At 36.6% G+C, this 20970-nt stretch overlaps 1 protein-coding gene across 1 annotated transcript in view; it reads right to left on the reverse strand.

The window, feature by feature from the left end:
- Nucleotides 1-6191: 6191 nt before the first annotated feature.
- Nucleotides 6192-20970, reverse strand: part of RBM46 (RNA binding motif protein 46) — a 43211-nt gene continuing 28432 nt past the window's right edge. The window contains exon 4 of the mRNA XM_052654937.1: nucleotides 6192-6391. Within this exon, the coding sequence (XP_052510897.1) occupies nucleotides 6192-6391 (200 nt within the window). The remainder of the gene's footprint in view (nucleotides 6392-20970) is intronic.

Consider the following 20970-nt stretch of genomic DNA (forward strand, 5'->3'; position numbering starts at 1 on the left):
AAACTTCCAGCTTTAAAAGAAATTAATAATGGGATATAATGTAAAGCATGGTGTTATAGTAATACTGTACATTTCAAAATCACTAAAAACTAGAGCTTAAAAGTTATCACTGTAATCAGAAAAAAAATGTCTACTTATGTGTGGTGATGGGTGTTAAGATTTATTTATAAATACGAATACTGAATCATTGTTATATACCTGAAAATAATACAGTGTTGTATGTCAAATACAGTTCAATAATAATAAAAACTCTTCTGTAATTTGTCATCCATATTTATTTTTACTTCAGGTAGTTTACAAATTGTTGTTCTCTAGTTGTGCTAAAGGTGTGGATCATCCATGGCTTTGCTTAAGATTATTCTATATAGTTTCCAGAAAACATGTGAGAGAGATCTGGGTTTTGGTATATTCCATTATCTTTAGGAAAATAGATTTCAAATTTTTTTCCCCTTAGTCAACTGACTTTAGTCAACCCCATAATACACGAGACTGAGCAAAGAATGGGAGTATAGCAAAAAGAGTCCTTTAAACTATGATATGCCATTTCAACCTCATAGTGGGGCTCCTGGGCTCATACCTGGTGATAAAGTAACACCTAATTCATGAGGGTCAATCTCTATTAAAGCCTTTGACTGTGTGATCACAAGAAACTGGAAAATTCTGAAAGAGATGGGAATACCAGACCACCTGACCTGCCTCTTGAGAAACCTGTATACAAGTCAGGAAGCAACAGTTGGAACTGGACATAGAACAACAGACTGATTCCAAATAGGAAAAGGAGTACGTCAAGGCTGTATATTGTCACCCTGCTTATTTAACTTCTATGCAGAGTACATCATGAGAAACGCTGGGCTGGAGGAAGCACAAGCTGGAATCAAGATTGCCAGGAAAAATGATATATCAATAACCTCAGATATGCAGATGACACCACCCTTACGGCACAAAGTGAAGAACTAAAGAGCCTCTTGAAGAAAGTAAAAGAGGAGAGTGAAAAAGTTGGCTTAAAGCTCAACATCCAGAAAACTATGATCATGGCATCCAGTCCCATCACTTCATGGCAAATAGACGAGGAAACAGTGGAAACAGTGGCCGACTTTATTTTTCTGGGCTTCAAAATCACTGAAGATGGTGATTGCAGCCATGAAATTAAAAGACGCTTACTCCTTGGAAGGAAAGTTATGATCAACCTAGACAGCATATTAAAAAGCATAGACATTACTTTGCCAACAAAGGTCCATCTAGTCAAGGCCATGGTTTTCCTGGTGGTCATGTATGGATGTGAGATTTGGACTACAAAGAAAGCTGAATGCCGGAAAATGATGCTTTTGAAGTGTGGTGTAGGAAAAGACTCTTGAGAGTCCCTTGGACTGCAAGGAGATCCAACCAGTCCATCCTAAAGGATATCAGTCCTGGGTGTTCATTGCAAGGACTGATGCTGAAGCTGAAACTCCAATACTTTGGCCACCTGTTGCGAAGAGCTGACTGATTTTAAAAGACCATGATGCTGGGAAAGACTGAGGGCAGGAGAAGGGGACGACAGAGGATGAGATGGTTGGATGGCATCATCGACTCAATGGACATGGGTTTGGGTGGACTCCAGGAGTTGGTGATGGACAGGGAGGCCTGGCGTGCTGCGGTTCATGGGGTCTCAAAGAGTCGTGAGCGACTGAACTGAACTCAATCTCTATTAAACCTAATCACAAACTAAGAGCTGTTTTTCAGGAAGAGAATTATTTGCCTAAAAAAATGCAACTTTGTGTCAAACCTTGGAGATCTTTTTTCACTGTTTTTCCTATCAGAGATTAGACACATTTCAAGTACATTGGACCCATTGAGTCAAAATTGGTGAAGTGCATAGCTGATTACATTGCTGCTTTTACCACATGGGTTTATTTTGCCTGAGACCCCTATTCAAAACCCATTAACTTCTGATCACACAGTGAATACACCAGTGTAGTTTCTCCTAATGTGTTTGTTTGGATTATGGTTCATTAAAGATCTTCATTTTGTTTCTGAGAAGTAAGATATCTTTTTACTTAAAAGAAATTTAGATAAAATATAGGAGAGACAGATAGACCAATGTATCATTGCACTTTATCTGGGGTGAAGGAAACTAGAAGTGTGATCTCATATGCTTTCCTCATAACCATGTATTTTGTAATCCTTCCACAATCTAATATAAACACATACAAATGTTTTCTCCCTCTTTACCCAAAGTACATCATAGTATCTTATACACATTATTTCTAAACTTTACTCTTTTCCCATCACTTTCTATATTAGGAATAAAGAATATTATTTTATACAACCTTTTCAGTTCAGTTCAGTCGCGTCCAGCTCTTTGCTACCCCATGTACCGCACCACGCCAGGCCTCCCTGTCCATCTCCAACTCCTGGAGTTTACCCAAACTCATGTCCATTGAGTCGGTGACGCCATCTAACCATGTCATCCTCTGTTATCCCCTCTCCTCCTGCCTTCAATCTTTCCCAACATCAGTGTCTTTTAAAATGAGTCAGCTCTTCGCATCAGGTGGCCAAAATACTGGAGTTTCAGCTTTAACATGAGTCCTTCCAATGAACACCCAGGACCGATTTCCCTTAGGATGGACTGGTTGGATCTCCTAGCAATCCAAGGGACTCGCAAGTCTTCTCCAACACCACAGTTCAAAAGCATCTTCTGTGCTCAGCCCTCCTTACAGTCCAACTCTTACTATGCACCAATAAATGTATTATTTAATCAGCCCCCTAATGAGGGCTTCCTTGATAACTCAGTTGGCAAAGAATCCGCCTGCAGTGTAGGAGATCCCAGTTCGGTTCCTGGGTCGGGAAGATCTGCTAGAGAAGTGATAGGCTACCCACTCAAGTATTCTTGGGCTTCTCTGGTGGCTCAGCTGGTAAAGATCCGCCTGCAATGTGGGAGACCTGGGTTCAATCCGTGGGTTGGGAATATGCCCTAGAGAAGGGAAAGGCTACCCACTCCAGTATTCTGGCCTTAATTCCATGGACTGTATAGTCCATGAGGTCCCAAAGAGTTGGACAGGACTAAGCAACTTTCACTAGTGATGAGTATTACAGTTACAAAATGTTTCAATGAATAGTTTTACACATACTATTTCACACACATGTGCAAGTATATTCCAGAAGTAGGACTTCTGGATCAAAGATTTAAGTATTTGTAATTTTGGAGGATAGCTGAATAATTGCTCTCTACATGAATTACACTAATTTATAATCTCACCTGCAATGTATGAGAATGCTCATTTTATTCAATGCTTCAAAAGGTTGATCAACCTTCTGAATTCCTGCAAATCTAACTTTTCAGATTGCATTGTTTTGAGATAAAGCACCTTTCCATGTGTTTAAGGGCCAGGTCTTCTGCCTTCATACATTTTGCCCATTTTCCTCGAGTGGAAGTTCTTTCCATTGATATTTATAAATATTAGAGATTAGCACTTTGTGAATCAATTCAGTTATTTTTCAAGCTTTATCATTTGTCTTTTGACATAACTGATAGCATTTTCTTGCCACACAGGCTTTCCTTTTTAGACTGGACTTTCACCTTCTTCTATGATGGCCTTTAGATTGTGAGTCATAGTTAGGGAAAACATCCGTACTCTAATATTGTAAAAGGAAAACCAGAGAAGAGAGGTAAGGTTAAACTCTCTGTGTAATTTCTGTGATCTTTCTGCTTACCAGGGTTTTTATGCAAGCCAAGGATCATAGGTACTTAGTACTTCATATTTCAGCCATAGCTCCTTGCACAAAGTTGCACAAAAAATTTTATCAACGGCTGTCTTTAGAAGTGTTTCCCTGCCCAGTGAGCTGCATGACATAGCTAATAAAATTACCAATTAATAATGGCTTGTGGTTAATAGCTTATTATAAAGCCTTTGCTATAAGAATTAAAGCAGCAAGTAATTAGTAGCTATGTTCACAAGTGAAATTTCATATGCAGTATGAACAAAATTAACCATTACATCAACCATTACAAGCTCAAACATTACATCACAGAGACAGTGCTTGATATGAATGCACTGATTTATATATTTCTGGTTAAAGGGAACAGAAAGAATGAGAAACCAGTACATTAAATGACTACTATATATTACATAATTACACCTAAACAATACAGGCTACCACTTGAGTGCTATTTGGAAGTGTTTTACCTTTAACGTTGTAAAGTTACCATGATTATACAGATTTGAAATTATAGCTTTGAGGGATTAAAAATCATGTAGAAACTCAGAGTTCTTACTTGGCGGTGGCAGAACAGGTAATCAAACCTGAGGCTTGTATATACCTGCCATACAGGTATGGCAGCTATGGCAGAAATGGTAATCAAAGGCCAAAGTTTGTATGTTTCCCACCATATAACTACGGATCTCCAAATGCACTGTGTGATTGGTAAACTCTCTGAATTGTGATGTACAGTTGATCCTCCAAGAACACAGTGGGTTAGGAGTATCCACATTCCAGTATCCATGGTTCCATACTGGCAGATTCAACCAACCACAGATGATGTACTATAGCAGAACGTATTTATTGAAAAAAATTCACATATAAGTGAACACACACATTTTATTGCTCAAGGGTCAGCTGTATAATATTTTAAGTGAAAAAGTTATGTGGGAACTTGTAATTATATTTGGGCCATTCCAAATGTTTCTATGAAAAACTGCATTAATTTGTCCATTTATCTTCTGGTTTGAACCTGAGTCACCTCTGCATCTCAAGGGTATTTCCATAAGCAGTTGACAAAATACTCACTGTATGTTTGCTGAAGGAGTGACATGAAGCTGTGAATCATAGAAGTCAAAAACTGTAAAATCAGACGTCAGAAAAAAATCAACACTAGTTAAGGACAATGTCTATGCTCATTTAAATTTGAAAATCCAAGGCAACAACCTAGAGAAAGTATTAAGTACGGTCCGATGGAATGAACCTTCTTTGGAGGATGAAAACAAGACTAATTTACTATGTCCGATAACTTCTGCTAAAATAATGTCAGTAGAAGAAATATATGCAGCTATTTAATATTCTACTTGTCAAAACCCTATATTCCATACAATGAGATGATTATCAAAGCTAGTATCTGGTATCTAACCAGTGCAAAGATTTTTTTCTCTTATGGAAACCATCATTAGAAACTGATCACAGATGTATGCTGCTGAACTATTAAACAGCCCAAATGACCTGAGTTCATTAATTATTCATCAGAAAGAGGGGAAATATCACTGGGTAAATCAACAAAATATTTCTACTGGTCCCTAAAAAGGACTTTATTAGTATGCTTCACAAAACTATTAATTTTCTTCCTGCATTATCCTTTGCTTTGATCCCAATGAAGACACTGAGCCTATGCATGCCAAGTAGGGGAAACTGGTTTTTAGAAGGGCCAGACAATTGTGAGAACTAAACTTTTTGCACATACTAATAAACAAGTGAGACATAGGCATATTAGAAACACTGTATATTTAATGTCAAAGAATTTGAATTCAAGTACAAAAATTAAACAACACATGATTTCAACATTAAAACACCGTAACACTTACTCAACTATACATCGAATATCAAAAACACAGAAGTATAACTACAAAAACCTTGAATATATTAACAGCAAAATTATAATTTATTTCTACAACAAATAATTAACTAAAATATTTATAGTTATTTTCAAGGACCACAATGGTAGACTTTTTCTTTAGTACTGCATAAAATTTGCATCTTAATCTTTTTGCCCTTCATTTCTTTTTACATAATAGTTAGATGCTTCTGGTTATATAATTGTTCTAATCTCTGATACAGATAAGTGATCCTTGGTAATCAAATCTAGTGCTTTAACACTTGTGAAACTCTATTTAGTAAAGTTACAATGAAAAAATTTAATGTAAACTTCTGGGTTCTAATGACCACTCAAGAATCAGAAGTTATTTAAAATCCCCAAAATTTAAAATGAACAGTAGTTTGTTATACCTTTATCAAGAGAAATCACTGAGTAACTCTTTAACTGTAGCATTTTTATAAGTTTTACAACTGCAGGCTATTCTGATGTTTACTATGACTGATATTTACTATGTTGAATATATAATTTTCATTTTAAAACCAAATGTACAAACCCGATTCTAAAATAAAACTATTTTAATGTGCATGCTTTACAAAGAAACTTCATATTCCTGTTTACAGTATTTTCTTCAGAAGAATGAGGCCTGATTGGAGATATATAATCGCTGTCCAACATGGCTGCCATTAGCAAGAGGTATCGTTGGTGACACGGAATAGCTTGGATAAGAGTAAGGCCTTGAAGTATAAGGAAGCACGCTGGGAGTCCCAGAAGAGAGGGTAGCACTAACAGGGGAAAGACTATTTACTGAGCTGCGACGGAAATTGTAGTCTGTAAATAAATACATAACAATTATGCTGCACATCTTTATGGTTACAAATTTAACTCAAAGAGACAATGCATTATAACTATAATCACAGTTTAACATAATGTTCTAAAACTTTCAAAATCCTGATCATCTTATATTGCTGGTAAAGACTATTTCAGCATTCACTGCATTGCAAATCCTGACAGTTTCATCAGTCAGTTATGTTAACTTTCACTGACACAATGCTTCAGAGATCTTACTAGAATGCATTCTTGGATATCTATTAATTGTTTTGTGTCTTTATGATCACCAAAAAAGAGAACCTCTAATTTCTCTTACTCTATTCACAACGAAGCTCCTTTTAAATCTGATATTAACACTAAGGGGTAGGTCATCCATGAGGAAAAGATATAAAACACTGAATTCATTATTTGCTTCTTTTTAAAAATTGTGTTAGGTGTAACATTTACCCCCGGATTGCAAAATTTGTCTAATATTTCATTACTTAAATATTAATATAAACAATTATACAACTCAACAAACCAACTTAATATCAGAATCCTACCAGTACCATAAAACAGTAAAATGAATCATCTTCATAAAATAAACGTCAAGAAACCATTATCAACTTACAATATTGAGAAATCCAAAAATTAATCCAAATTATTTTTTGAAAACCAGTATTTGAAATATTACTGTTCCAAAATAAACATTCATCTTATGTAGATGCAATTTCCTGCTTCATTAATTATAATGTTTAGAGATGTGTGTGACCATTAAAGACCAAATCTGTTAAATCCTGTACTTTCCAAAAACTCAACTATGTTCTTTAGTGTAGAATAAGTCAAAGAGTTTGAAAATGACTATAAAATGATTATTTATAAAAGGTATGGTACTTCTAGGAATGGAAGAAATTAGATCATCTAATATATAGGTCAAGTCTTTTCCATAATTTCCTGGTACTATAAATGAGGCTTAAAAATGAACATTAACCTAGTATTGTCATGGAATTTAATAGTAGGCCAACAGGAATGAGATCAACTGCAGGGGAATAAGCTCAAGAAACATCAGAAAGAACCTAGTTAAGAAAAAAAATGGAAAAAATAAAAATCAGTTAAATGTAAGTTTAATTTCTAGCACTGTAAAACTCTAACTAGAATAATTTTTATGAACTTTTAATGGTACCATAAGATCAATGAAAGCAGTTTGCTACAAGAAGACAAATACCAAGACATCCAGTTAAAAATATTTTCAATATTGTGAAACTGGATAAGGAATTATCCATTTGATACCATTTGCTTTCCTAATATCTAGGTATTACAGAATAAAGTAACATTCATCCAGGTATTACAGAAATTTTTTTTCTTCTTTTAAAGGATCCTCTTTGCCTGAAGCATTACAATATTGAGTATAAATAGAAACCTTAATGTTTCTGATAATTCTAATAACTGTTTTTTTAAAAAGTTCTGATTCTCTCCTCTCATTCTAAAGATTATCACACAAATACAATCAATTCCTTATTCATATAGTTCACACTTTCAAACTTTAACAACGTGATCATAGACAACATGATTTAAAAGAACAGATCTTTAAATAGTTTTACTTTGTAAATGGGGAAATGCAGTTTTCAGAGAAATCACTTTCACTTTGGGTTTATATCCATTCAAGATCTAATGCAGCCTGTTCATGGAATGTGGCTAAAAATGAGATTTTCAGAAGATTTCACAAAGAAGATAGACAACTGGCTACTTACAGAGTGTTCATTAGGTATGAAAAAGTGCATTTTTTATATACCCCTACTGTAAACCTTCAATTTAAAAACACACTAATGACCACTGTAGTCTCACACTCTGAAGGAGACTAAAGTATAAAATTAAAAGTGCACTTTGATGGCTTTATTCATAGAAGATAAACAAAGAAAAAAAATTCTCCCTAATACGACAAAGATTGGGAAATAAAAAGCTTCAGATGTTTACAAGCATTTCAAAAAAAATTCTTTTGCAATCTAAAACTCTAAATATATTCAGAAAAACATCTGGGTATCTAGAAAATATAATACATACCAAAGTTGAGATAATACCTGTGAGATAAATCTAGATGAATTTTATTTCCTCTAATATATAATTTATGTATCACAGACAACAGAACTCAGAAACATCACTGATTTCTATGAAACAACAAATTAACAAATGAATTAAAATTCCTAACATATTTACTTGCCCACCTCTGCTTTTTCTTCCCAATGAACATCCTTAGTTCTTCAATCCCACTGTTTCTGCCTCAGACTGGGATATGGACTCCCCTGCCCCCTTCTTCTTAAGGGAATGACACAGAGCCAATTTCAGAATTTGTTATACACTGATAATTATTCAACTATCTTAACACTTTTTAAATTGAGGTAAAATTTACATTTTACATTTAAATTGAGGTACAATTTACATGGGGCTTCTCTAACAGCTCAGCTGGTAAAGAATCCACCTGCAATGCGGGAGACCTGGGTTTGATCCCGGGTTGGGAAGATCCCCTGGAGAAGGGAAAGGCTATCTACTCCAGTATTCTGGCCTGGAGAATTCCATGGAATGTATAGTCCCAAAGAGTTGGACACGACTGACTTTCACTTTCACAATTTACATACAATAAAATGCATACATCTCATGTGTTCATTACAGTGAGTATTGCTAACTATAAAAACCTATGTAAACAACAGCTAAAGCAAGATAAAAAACATATCCTTCAATCTAGAAGATTCCATTACCCATTTCAGAGCCCTTCTATCTGAGGCAACCACTTTCTGATTGCTAGCAGTATTAGTTTAGTTTTGCCTGTTCTCAGACTTTATATAAAATGAACTCTTAAGGTACTTTCTATGTCTAGATTCATTCATGTTATATCAGTAGTCTGTTCATTCTTATTGTTGAGTGAGTAGTCCACTGTATGAATACACCACAACTTCTTTATCCATTTACCTGTTGATAAAAATCTGAACTGTTTCTAACTTTGACTATTATGATTAAGCTGTTTTATACATTCTTATATAAGTTCTTTTGTGAGTATATATTTTCATTTCTTTGGGGTAAATAACTAACAGTAGAATTGCTAGGTGATAGGGTAGAGACAGATACTGCTAAACAGTGCATTTACAGCAGTACACTCAACATCAATAAAATATGAGAGCTCCAGCTGCTCCACACCTAACATTTGTTATTGCCAGAGCTTTTAATCACCGCTATTCCAGTGATATGAAATGATATCTCATTTTGGTTTTAATTTGTATTTCCCTTATGTTTAATAAGGATTCCCTGGTGGCTCAGACAGTAAAGAATCTGCCTGCACTGCAGGAGACCCAGGTTTGATCCCTGGGTTGGGAGGATCCCCTGGAGAAGAAAATGGCAACCCACTCCAGTCTTCTTGCCTGGAGAACCCCCATGGACAGAGGACCCTGGTGGGTTATAGTCCACAGGGTCGCAAAGAGTCACACACAACTGTGAGACTAACATTTTTACTTTCACAAAATTTCATCATAAAATTTAGAGGTCTCCAGATAATCTGGGTTTCAGAAAACCTCACAGCCTGCTAAATGGGGGCTACATGCCTACTTGTTACGGCATGCAAGAGACTGGTGGAACACAACCAAGATGTTTAAATTGCAGAAGTCAAGTTGCAAAGATCTGAGATGCAAAGGCTGGCTACAGGCATATTTCACTGCATGTAGCATCTGAAGATTCTTTGTTATGATTTATGAGGGTCCTGGTTAGGTCTTGGTTCTGACCCCAGTGGCTTGCAGTAAAAATGAACCCAAAGGCTTGAACTAGATATTTTACTGAAATGGTCACTAACTGATCATTCTTATTGGGTTTTCTTCTTACTGTTGGTATCAATAAATTTTTTTACTAATTAAATTCTCTAAATTAAAATATTAAATAGCAACAGCTTGAGTCCTCAGAAGTCTCTACTTTAAACCACCTCTTTCACTGAAGAATATTACTGACAAAAGATGGTTGATTTGAGTGACTTTTCCATATTCCACACAGTTAAACAGAGAAAACAAGTTAAAAATTAGGCCTTCTAACTCCTAGGAAAGTACTATTTCCACCTGATCAAGCTCTTTTACTCTGACAAATTTCTCAAAACTGGGTTGAGAGAAAGTGTTTCAAAAGGGTGTTGTGGGCAGGGTGAGAGAAAGAGAGTGCTGAAGCTTCCCAGGTGGCTCAGTTGGTAAAGAATCTGCCCGCAATGTAGGAGGACCCAGGTTTGATCCCCGGGTTGAGAAGACCCCCAAGGAATGGCAACCGACTCCAGTAGTCCTGCATGGAAATTTCACTGACCAGAGGAATCTAGTGGACTACAGTCATGGGGTCACAAAGAGTCAGACATGACTGAGTGACTAACACTAAGCTACCCGGCTTCTGCTTGCACCTCCCCACACCCTCATTTTCCACTTCAACACACAACTCTGCATTCCCTTGCTTTAAATGCTAAACTTTTATGCAACATTTAAGGAAAAGGCCCTTTTGTACAAAAAAATGTATGAGTAACTTGCTCTAATATAATGCTTTATTAGAGATATCATTTTAATCAAATCCTCTAAAATTCCATATTTATATGCTGAATGAAAACATTTTTACAGAATAAATTTGATTTATAGGCTTAACCTTAAGTGGGCCTGTAATTCCAGAAGATTCTGAAGTCTGGAGTGAGCAGGATCGTGAGTCACAGCCACGGTGCCACGTGGTGCCAGGGAGTGAGTGCAGAGCCTGGCAGCGCATGTCCCACCTGCTTGCCACTCCTGCCTCCGCAGTGAACACAGAGGCCTCCGAGCCTTCTCTGTCCAGCATGAGAGACAAACGCCACCAATACGTTTCTCAGTGGAAACTAAGAAACAGGTATACTGATTTATTCTATTTGTGTCTTGCTTTTCTGTTTCTCTCTTACACATCTTGACGGAACATCACAGAATCGCTAGCTGCTTTTGTTTCATACAAAGGAGAAAGCCTTAATAGAGACTTTAAAGTGAGTTCCAAGAAAGTATCCTCTCATATTAATCTTTCTCTTTTAGTTTCTAACCAGACACTCTTTAAATTCATTTTCCGTTAGAAAGTAAATTCCTCGTAATTGGTTTTTTCTATTCTCCTTCTTAGCTCTGTGAATTCTACCTTGATATCCACCTCTTCTTTCTGATGTACCTTTTTAAAGTGTACGATTCAGTGATTTTTAGTATATGCACAAAGTTATGCAACCAAACACCACTACCCAGAGCATTTTCAAGACCCTCAACAGAAACTCTGTATGTACCTATTAGCAGTCACTCCCCATTCCATCTCCTCCAGCCCCAGCAACCACTCACTTTTCTGTTTCTTCAGATTTGCCTATTATAGATTTTTCATATAAATGAAATTACATAATTAAGGTGGTCTTTCTTAACTGACTTAGCATGATTTAAAGGTTCATCCATGTAGTATGTATCAGAACTTTTTTATAGTCATCGTATAGAGATAATGCATTTTGTTTATCCAAATTGTTTATCCATTTGTTTATCAATGGACATTCACCTTTTGGTTGTTGGGAATAATGCTGTTAAAGAGTACGTGCACAAAACTTTGTGTGAACATATGTCTTCAATTCTCTAGAACGAATAACTAGGAATGGAATTTCTGGGTCATATGGTAAACTCTATGTTTAACTTTCTGAGGTACTGCCAATGATTTTCCAGGAAACTATATACCATGTTAACACTCCCAACAGCAATGTGAAGCACCCAATGTTTTGACCTGTGAAAAACATTTCCACCTTTAACATGTATTTTAAGCATTTCTTTAGATTTCTATGAGATCTGTCAAAATTTTGAAAAAATTTCATTTTACCATTTTTTATTTTAATTTCTAATATTCTAATAGCCGTAACTATAGTAACTCAATAACTTTCTTTTACTGAACCACTGAATTTCATCTTTAAAACAGTTTTTTCTAACAATATTATATATATCTAGAATATTTTTAAAAGGCTGGTTTCAAACATAAGACATTAAAATCATGTATGTTAGAAAACAATTAACATTTATCATTCATTATGCTGTATTTCTATCCTAGTACAGAAGACCAAGAGCTAACTGTAAAGCAGAGGAAAGCATTTTCAGAATTGGTAATTATTAAGCAACTACAACCTATGAGATATTTAAGATCACTAATTACATTTTTATGTAATATTTTTGACTGGACTACATTAGGAGTGTCAAATTTACTGGTATTTTTACCTCATTTACTTTCCCTACTTCAAGTAAATTTTTTTGAAGTATTTTTATTTCCTACTTAATTTTTCCGATCAGGTGACCGACGTGTTTCTCTAAGACTAGGCCCACAGAGTAACTAAGGTCAGTATTTCTGTTTTAACATGATTTATAGGAGGGTTTGAATATGATAATCTTAGTAATAGGAGGCTGGGTAAGAAAGTTACTGTCTATAACTGTTTCCTTATAAGCTTCTAGTTAATTACTTCTCTGATTTTACTAGATGATTATATTTCTCAGATTCAATTTTGAGGGGAAATTATTAATTAAATTATGGACTGCAGCCTACCAGACTCCTCCGCCCATGGGATTTTCCAGGCAGGAGTACTGGAGTGAGTTGCCATTGCCTTCTCTGCATTACAGTGTAATTCCCATATAATTTTGAAGATTTGGGTTTAAAATTCTTACTCTAAAAACTCTGATATCATAAATCATAAACATTTTATCAATTATCTGTATTATTATTAACAAATTACAGCTGTTTCATTCTAAATTACCTAAAGATTATAATTGAAACCCTAAAACAAAGGTTTGAAATCCTCAAAAATGCAAACTAATATCACTACAGTGAAAGCAATCAGTTTCAGTGCCTGCCTGGGAAAGAGGATCCAGAAGAATAAGTGGATTATAGTAAAGGTGACAGAAATCTTCTTTTTCTTGATTTCACAGATTTATAAAGCAAAACTGACCAGAAGTGTACACTTTAAATATGAGCATTTTATTGTATTTTAATTATACCTCAAAAAAGTTATAAAGAAATCCCAAGCATTTCTCTGAGATAGTTTAAAAGTTTCCCAAACTACATCCCACACAATTCTTGTTGAAATAAGAATCCCTTGGGCCAAAAAACATCTTAGGAAAATTTTAGGAAAGATGGATCTAACAGCTAAACAAATTGTACTATAGTTATTCAGGATGCTAATTGCAACATGACCACAGAAACAGCTATTTCACTGAACAACTGTGCAAATCAGTACAGAAGAACCTTTAATAAGACTACTATATAATGGGAAAACATTAAAAAGAAATCACAAAAAATCTCAAAATGTTAAATACAGAAATTATAAACTCAAATGTCTTCAGAGGCCAAGATGTAACAAACAAAAGAGCTCAAAAAGGACCAAATGTAAAATAATAGGTGTCCAGCTATTTGTACTGAAGTGAAACCTAGCTTCTTTCCTGTCAAAAAATTGAAGAGACCAAACAAATTCTTCCTAGAACTTCTAGTATGCTACCTTTGTATTAAGAGATTTAATTATGTCAAATTCCTTTTAATGCTAGTTTATATACCATTTGGAAAAAGAAGAATAAAAGAGCAGCCTATGAGAGGGAATATTATGATTTGAGTTATAGCAAACTAGGCTTCCTAGGTGGCACCAGTGGTTAAGAAATCACTTGCCAATGCAGGAGACAAAAGACACAAGTTCGATCCCTGGGTTAGGAAGACGCCCTGGAGGAGAGCATGGCAACACACCACTATTCTTGTCTGAATCCGAAATCCAGAGGAGTCTGGCAGGCTACAGTCCATAAGGGCACAAAGAGTCCGACGTGACTGAAGCGACACCACACATACAAAACTAGGCTTCAGTATAGCTTAAGAATTGTAGCTCACTACAAAAACTGTCTGAGCCAAGGTGAAGATACAGCTCTAAGAAAGACAGCAACTCTTTTCAAGTTTCATTTCCATCAGTAAATTTAGTCCTCATACTTTAAAATTTGAACAAAAAAACTTGTAGGGAAGGCAGTTCTGAGAACAGCATCACATATTTAAAAATTTTAACTAAGATTAAGATCTATACAAATGAAGTTTTAAGTTTCAAATTTAAATACACTGCTTGTATCTGAAGTATGTTGTTCTGTTCAGTTGTTAAATCATGTCCTACCCCATGGACTGTAGCACACTGGGATCCTCTGTCCTTCACTGTCTCCCAGAGTTTGCTCAAATTCATGTCCATTGAGTTGGTGAGCCTATCTAAATATCTCATCCTCTGCTGCACCCTTCTGCTTTTTCCCCTTTCTCCTTCTGCCTTCTATCTTTCCCAGAATCAAGGTCTTTTCCAGTGAGTCAGATCTTTGCATCAGGGGGCCAAAGTATTAGAGCTTTGGCCCCAGCATCAGCCCTTCCGGTGAATGATCGGGGTTGATTTCTTCAGGATTGACTGGTTTGGTCTCCTGGGTGAACAAGGGGCTCTCTCAAGAGTCTTCTTCCATATCATAATTCAAAAGCATCAGCTCTTAGCGCTCAACCTCCTCTACAGTCAAACTCTCACACCTGTAGGTGACTACTGGAAAAACCACAGCTCTGACCATACAGACCTTGTTGGCAAAGTGATGTCTTCTTTTTAACACACTGTCTAGGGGCTTCCCTGATAGCTCAGTTGGTAAAGAATCCGCCTGAAATGCAAGAGATTCCTGGGTTGGGAAGATCTGCTAGAGAAGGAATAGGCTACCCAACCCAGTATTCTTGGGCCTCCCTTGTGGTTCAGCTGGTAAAGAATTCACTTACTTGAGGGAGACCTAGGTTCAATCCCTGGGTCTGGAAGATCCTCTGGATAAGGGAGAGACTACTGACTCCAGTATTCTGGACTAGAGAATGCCATGGACATGCACAGTCCATGGGGTCACAAGGAGTCGGACATGACTGAGCAGCTTTCACTTTCACTTAGGTTTCTCATAGCTTTCTTCCCAAGGAGCAAGCATCTTTTAACTTCAAGGCTGCAGTCACTGTCCACAGATAATTTTGGAGCCCAAGAAAAGAAAATCTGTAACTGCTTCCACTTTTTCACCATTTCCCATGAAGTGATGGGATCAGATGTTGTGACCTTAGTTTTTTGAATGTTGAGTTAAGCCAGCTTTTTCACTCTCCTCTTTCAGCCTTATCAAGAGGCTGTTTAGATTCTCTTCACTTTCTGTCATGAGTATGCTATCATTCGAATATCTGAGGTTCTGATATTTCTCCTGGCAGTCTTGATTTCAGGGTGGAGGAATTTCACATGGTGTACTCTGCATATAAGTTAAATAAGCAAGGTGACAATATACAACACTCCCATACTCCTTTTCCAATTTTGAACCAGTCAGTTGTACCACGTTTGGGTCTATTATTTCATGACCTGCACATAGGTTTCTTGTTCATCAGGAGACAGGTGAGTGAGGTGGTCTGGTATTCCCATCTCCTGAAGAACTTTCTAGTTTGTTGTGATTCATACAGTGAAAAGCTTTAGACATAGTCAGTGAAGCAGAAGCAGATGCTTTTCTGGAATTCCTTTGCTTTTTCTACGATACAATGAATGCTGGCAATTAAATCTCTGGTTCCTCTGCCTGGAAGTTGTACATCTGGAAGTTCTCAATTCACATACTACTGAAGTCTAGCCTGAAGAATTTTGAGCATTATCTTGCTAGTATATGAAATGAGTGCAATCGGATGGTAGTTTGAACATTCTCTGGCATTACCCTTCTTTGGGATTGGAATGAAAATTGACCTTTTCCAGTTCTGTGGCCCCTGCTAAGTTTTCCAAATTTGCTGGCATATTCAGTGCAGTACTTTAACATCATCTTTTAGGATTTGAAATAGCTCATCAGAATTCTATCATCTCCACTAGCTTTGTTCATAGTAATGCTTCATAAAGCCCACTTGAATTCACACTCCAGGATGTCTGGCTCTGGGTGAGTGACTATGGCATTATGGTTATCTGGGTCATTAAGACCTTTCTTGTATAGTCTGTCTGTATATTCTTGATAACTATTCTTAATCTCTTCTGCTTCTGTTAGGTCCTTACTTTTTCTTTCCTTTATCATGACCATCCTTGCATAAAATGTTCCCTTAATACCTCCAATTTTCTTAAAGAGATTTTTCTATTGTTTTCCTCTGTCTCTTTGCATTGCTCATTTAAGAAGGACTTTTTATCTATCCTTCCCATTTTCTGAAACTAAAGTTGGGTATATCTTTCCCTTTCTCCCTTGCCTTTTGCTTCTCTTCTTTCTTCAGCTATTTGTAAAGCCTCTTCAGACACTTTGCCTTCTTGCATTTCTTTTTTTTTTTTTTTTTTGAGATGACTTTGGTCACCACCTCCTGTACAATGTTTTAAACTTCCATCCATAGTTTTTCAGGCACTCTGTCTTCAGATCTAATCCCCTGACTCTTTTCGTCACTTCTACTGTATTAATCATAATAGATAAGGTTTAGGTCATACCTGAATGGTTTAGTGGTTTTCCCTACTTTCTTCAATTTAAGTCTGTATTTTGCAGTAAGGAACTCATGATCTGAGCCACAGTCAGCTCCAGGTCTTGTTTTTGCTGACTGTATAGTGCATCTCCATTTTCAACTGCAAAGAATATAATCAATTTGACTTAGGTATTGACCATCTGGTCAAAACTGTTAGCCTTTGCCCTCCTTCATTTTGTACTCCAAGGCTAAATTTGCCTTACTATTCCAGGTATTGCTTCACTTCCTACTTTTGCATTCCAGTGCAAAAGTGTGAGTCTTTCATGGATCACAGCCTTGTCATGGCAAAGGAGCTTGTAAACTTAATGAAGCTTTAAGCCATGCCATGTAGGGTCACCCAAGAGGACTGGGGCATAGTGAAGAGTTCTGCAAAATGAGGTCTACTGGGGGAACAGATGGCAAACCACTCCAGTATTCTTGCCACAAGAACCCCATGAACAGTATCTGAAGTATGAGTTATAGTTAATATTTATTGAGCACTTACTAAGTACAAAAAAAATAACTATACAAGATAAGCAGTATTTAATCCTTACAATAGCCTTACAAGGTAAGTACTACTAATTTTCTCTTTAACATGGAGGAAACTGAGGTACAGAAAGGTAAAAAACTTACTCAAGAACATACGGATTACTTCCCAGTGAACCACAACATTTTTTTTGTCTCTATATTAAAAATGAATTTAGATACTAATAATATTTACTCAAACTCTAACCTACCTTAATTTCCTACTAAAATTTATCCTCCTCAGTACCACAATGAAAAACTAAGTGAATCCTAATAAAAATAATTTTTATTCTAAACTGTATCAATAATAATTTGGTTTAATAAATCTGAAAAAAATCAGACTTGCATTGTCAAGTTAGTTTGAGAAATCTGAGGTAATCTACTTATGATACGTTTATTTCAACTACATCTACTTTAAAATATTGTTTGTCATCTTGGTGCTTTACAATGTACACACTAGCCTGTTTAAAGTTTTGAGAAGTCCTAAAATATGGAAACTGGTTTAACTTTTTAAAACTTTGTGTAATGTGTCTGTAATCAACAAAGCTATAATCATCAAAAATTGACACAGGTTTCATTGGCCAATTTTAAATATTTCTTCTTAAAACTGTAAGGAAGAATAATTTATAACTAGCTTTCTGAAAACTAAATATATCACTTAATATTCCTAAGAAGCTTTTTCTTACCTGCTTATTTTCTCCAAATTCTTCTACATAGGTCCAGGCTGAAGAGACTGTGTTCCCTGTCTGTAAGCAGTGAAGACAGAAAAGAATTGAGTCTTTAGATTGATGTTATCCCTATCTTGGAAGTGATGGAATCCTTGATAACTTCAGTTTAAATTATCTGATCAGTAAATATGAAAATAAATTTAGAGGAAAAGAAATAAGTGATAGTTATTTCTGAAGTTCTGCAAAGATGAACAAAGAGCAGTATTTTGCTTTTGGAATGAAAATTATGATTTAATACATTAACAGAATTAACATATCTTTCTATACAAATTAAGACCTTATAGTTGGTTTTTCCAAGAAGGACTACTCTATTAATAAAATAAGAAAAATATTTAAAAAACAAATGAGATTGCCCAATTTTTGATAAGTGGATAGCCAAAGAACCTAAGTGAATTTGAAAAAAATCACTATTATTTCCCTCTGTGTTAAAAAGAAATAAATAGCCAAAATAATACTAACCTTAAAAAATATCTGACTTATTAACAGCTAAACTTAATCTACTTGAAGCCTAACTTAGCTATATACAGTGTAACTTTGAAGGTCCATCCATTTTGGTGGATCTCTGTATTCAAGTATGAACAAGTAAAAAATGTTTGATCCACATAAAACTATAGACTTTAAATACTGATCTTACAGATAACTCAGCAGAAAAAGTCACCATATTTTCTGATTTTTATGTAGTAAATTAGGTATTTAGTCAACCCTTCCCAGTGAGAACTAAATACCCAGACATTTATTAAAAGAAAAGCTAACTATCTAAAAGCACCGAGAATGGTCAAGACTGAAGAACTGTGGGACTGTGATCTTAGACAGGAAGAAACTCAAAGAGGTGTGCACATCTTCTGGAGGTATGTTTTGCCTACAAAGACTGGCAAGTTCTAAAGAGGGATCTGAGAGACAAAGGAAGATGGCAACATACAGACAAATTTCTGAGGATAAGAGGACAAAACCTGGAATTGAGGAGCATGTCTAGAACCCTGAATAAAACAGAACTAGAGGCAGACTAGTTTTAATTTAGTTTAGAAGACTAAATTCAAATCTCAATATCTGCCAAGATTAAGACAATCAGAGGTTGCCAGTCCTATGGTCACCTTTTTAAAGCAAGCATATTAGCTTTCAGATCATCACGTTTTTCATATTATCATATATGAAATGGCATTCAATCGAAAAGAACCAATCATATAAAAAGATAAAATAATGTGACCTAAAATCACAAGAAATAGAAGTCAACAGTAACAGAGCTATAGGAAATGTAGATAAACTTCTCAGAACTAGACATCAAAATAATTATGACTGCCATCCTCAAGGAAATAAAAAACAAGACTGAAAATTTTGGAAGAAAAATATAAATCACAACAAAAAATCAAATGACATTTCAGAACTGAGAAATTCAATAATTACTTTATCATGTTAGACACAGATGAAAAAGGAATTCATAAGCAGAAAGACAAGCCTGAAAAAATATGTAGACTAAGTATACAAAAGAATGGAAAAGTATAAAAAGAACACAGTAAATAAATGGGATATAGTAAAATGGTCCAACAATTCATAACTGGAATACCGTAGAGAAAAACAGAGAAAATGGGACAGAAGCAATGTAAGAAAACAGAATAACTTAGAACTTTCTAGAACAAGTGGAAAACACTGATCCAGATTAGAAGGAGTGAAAGTTCCAATTAAGACAAAAACTAAGAAAATTACACCTAAGTCTACCATAGTAATACTTCTGAAAATCACAGAAAATATTAAAAGTAGCCAGAGGAGTTATAATAAAGGAGTAATGGAGGCAGTCCCAAGATGGCCAAACAACAGGATGGGGAGACCACTTTCTTTCCCACAAATTCATCACACGATCATCTGAACGCTGAGCAACTTCCACAAAACAACTGCTGAATGCTGGCAGAGGACACCAGGCACCCTGAAAGGTACCCCATTCTCTTCGAACGGAGGTGGGACAAGATATAAAAGATAAAAAGAGAGACTAAAGAGTTAGGGACGGAGACCCAACCTGGAGAGGGAGTCGTGAAGAAGTTTCCAAACAGTAGGAAACCCTCTCACAGGCAGGTCTGTGGGGAGTTTTGGAATCTCAGAGGGCAACATAACCCAGGGGCGGGGGGAAACACACAGAATAGGTGCCTAACTGCAACTGTCAACAGAGAGGCAGCCCAGATGCTCACATCCCACCACTAGCGAGTGGAGGCTGGACAGGGAGGCCTGGGTGGCATCATCAGTCCTTGGGGTAAGGACCAGGCCTGAATGCCCTGAGGACAACCTGAGGCAGCAACCCAAACTGGGGAATCGCTAGAGAGGAAAAATAAAGAGAGAGAGAACTTTCCCACAGAAGGCTCTAACACACAGCCTGGCCCACTCACAGAACAAAGGACTAAGAGAATATCAAAGGAGAGTGAGCCGGTTGCATACAGCCCATACCCTAGACCCTGCCAGGGCAGAGGCAGGCATGCGAGAGCCAGAGCCGGAAGCGGGTGGGGGGTGCTGCTCCAGTCTCAGCCCGAGACAGCATCCTTCACCAGACTGTGAGCAGGCCCCCAGCCGCTAACCACGTCTACCTGGGATCCTAGACGGTTGACACCTGCCGGAAGGTTACAGCCTAAGGTCAGCTCCCCAGAGGAGATACACAGCTGAGACGGCACTCCCATGGCATACCGGGGAAACCAAGTGGCTGGGACTGGGGAGGTGGTAAGATGCACAGCCCACCGGAGACAGTGCTCGCCAAGCACCTGGTTGCCTGAGCTGCTCAGACCTCGGACGGGCACAGAGCAGATGCCCAACAGAGTCTGTGCCCTTGTGGAGTTTCCAAGAACCTTGAGCGGCTTAGACCTGGGAAGTACACAGAACGCAGGGCCT

The sequence above is a fragment of the Budorcas taxicolor genome, chromosome 17, assembly GCF_023091745.1.
Source record: "Budorcas taxicolor isolate Tak-1 chromosome 17, Takin1.1, whole genome shotgun sequence".
Classification (NCBI taxonomy): domain Eukaryota; kingdom Metazoa; phylum Chordata; class Mammalia; order Artiodactyla; family Bovidae; genus Budorcas; species Budorcas taxicolor.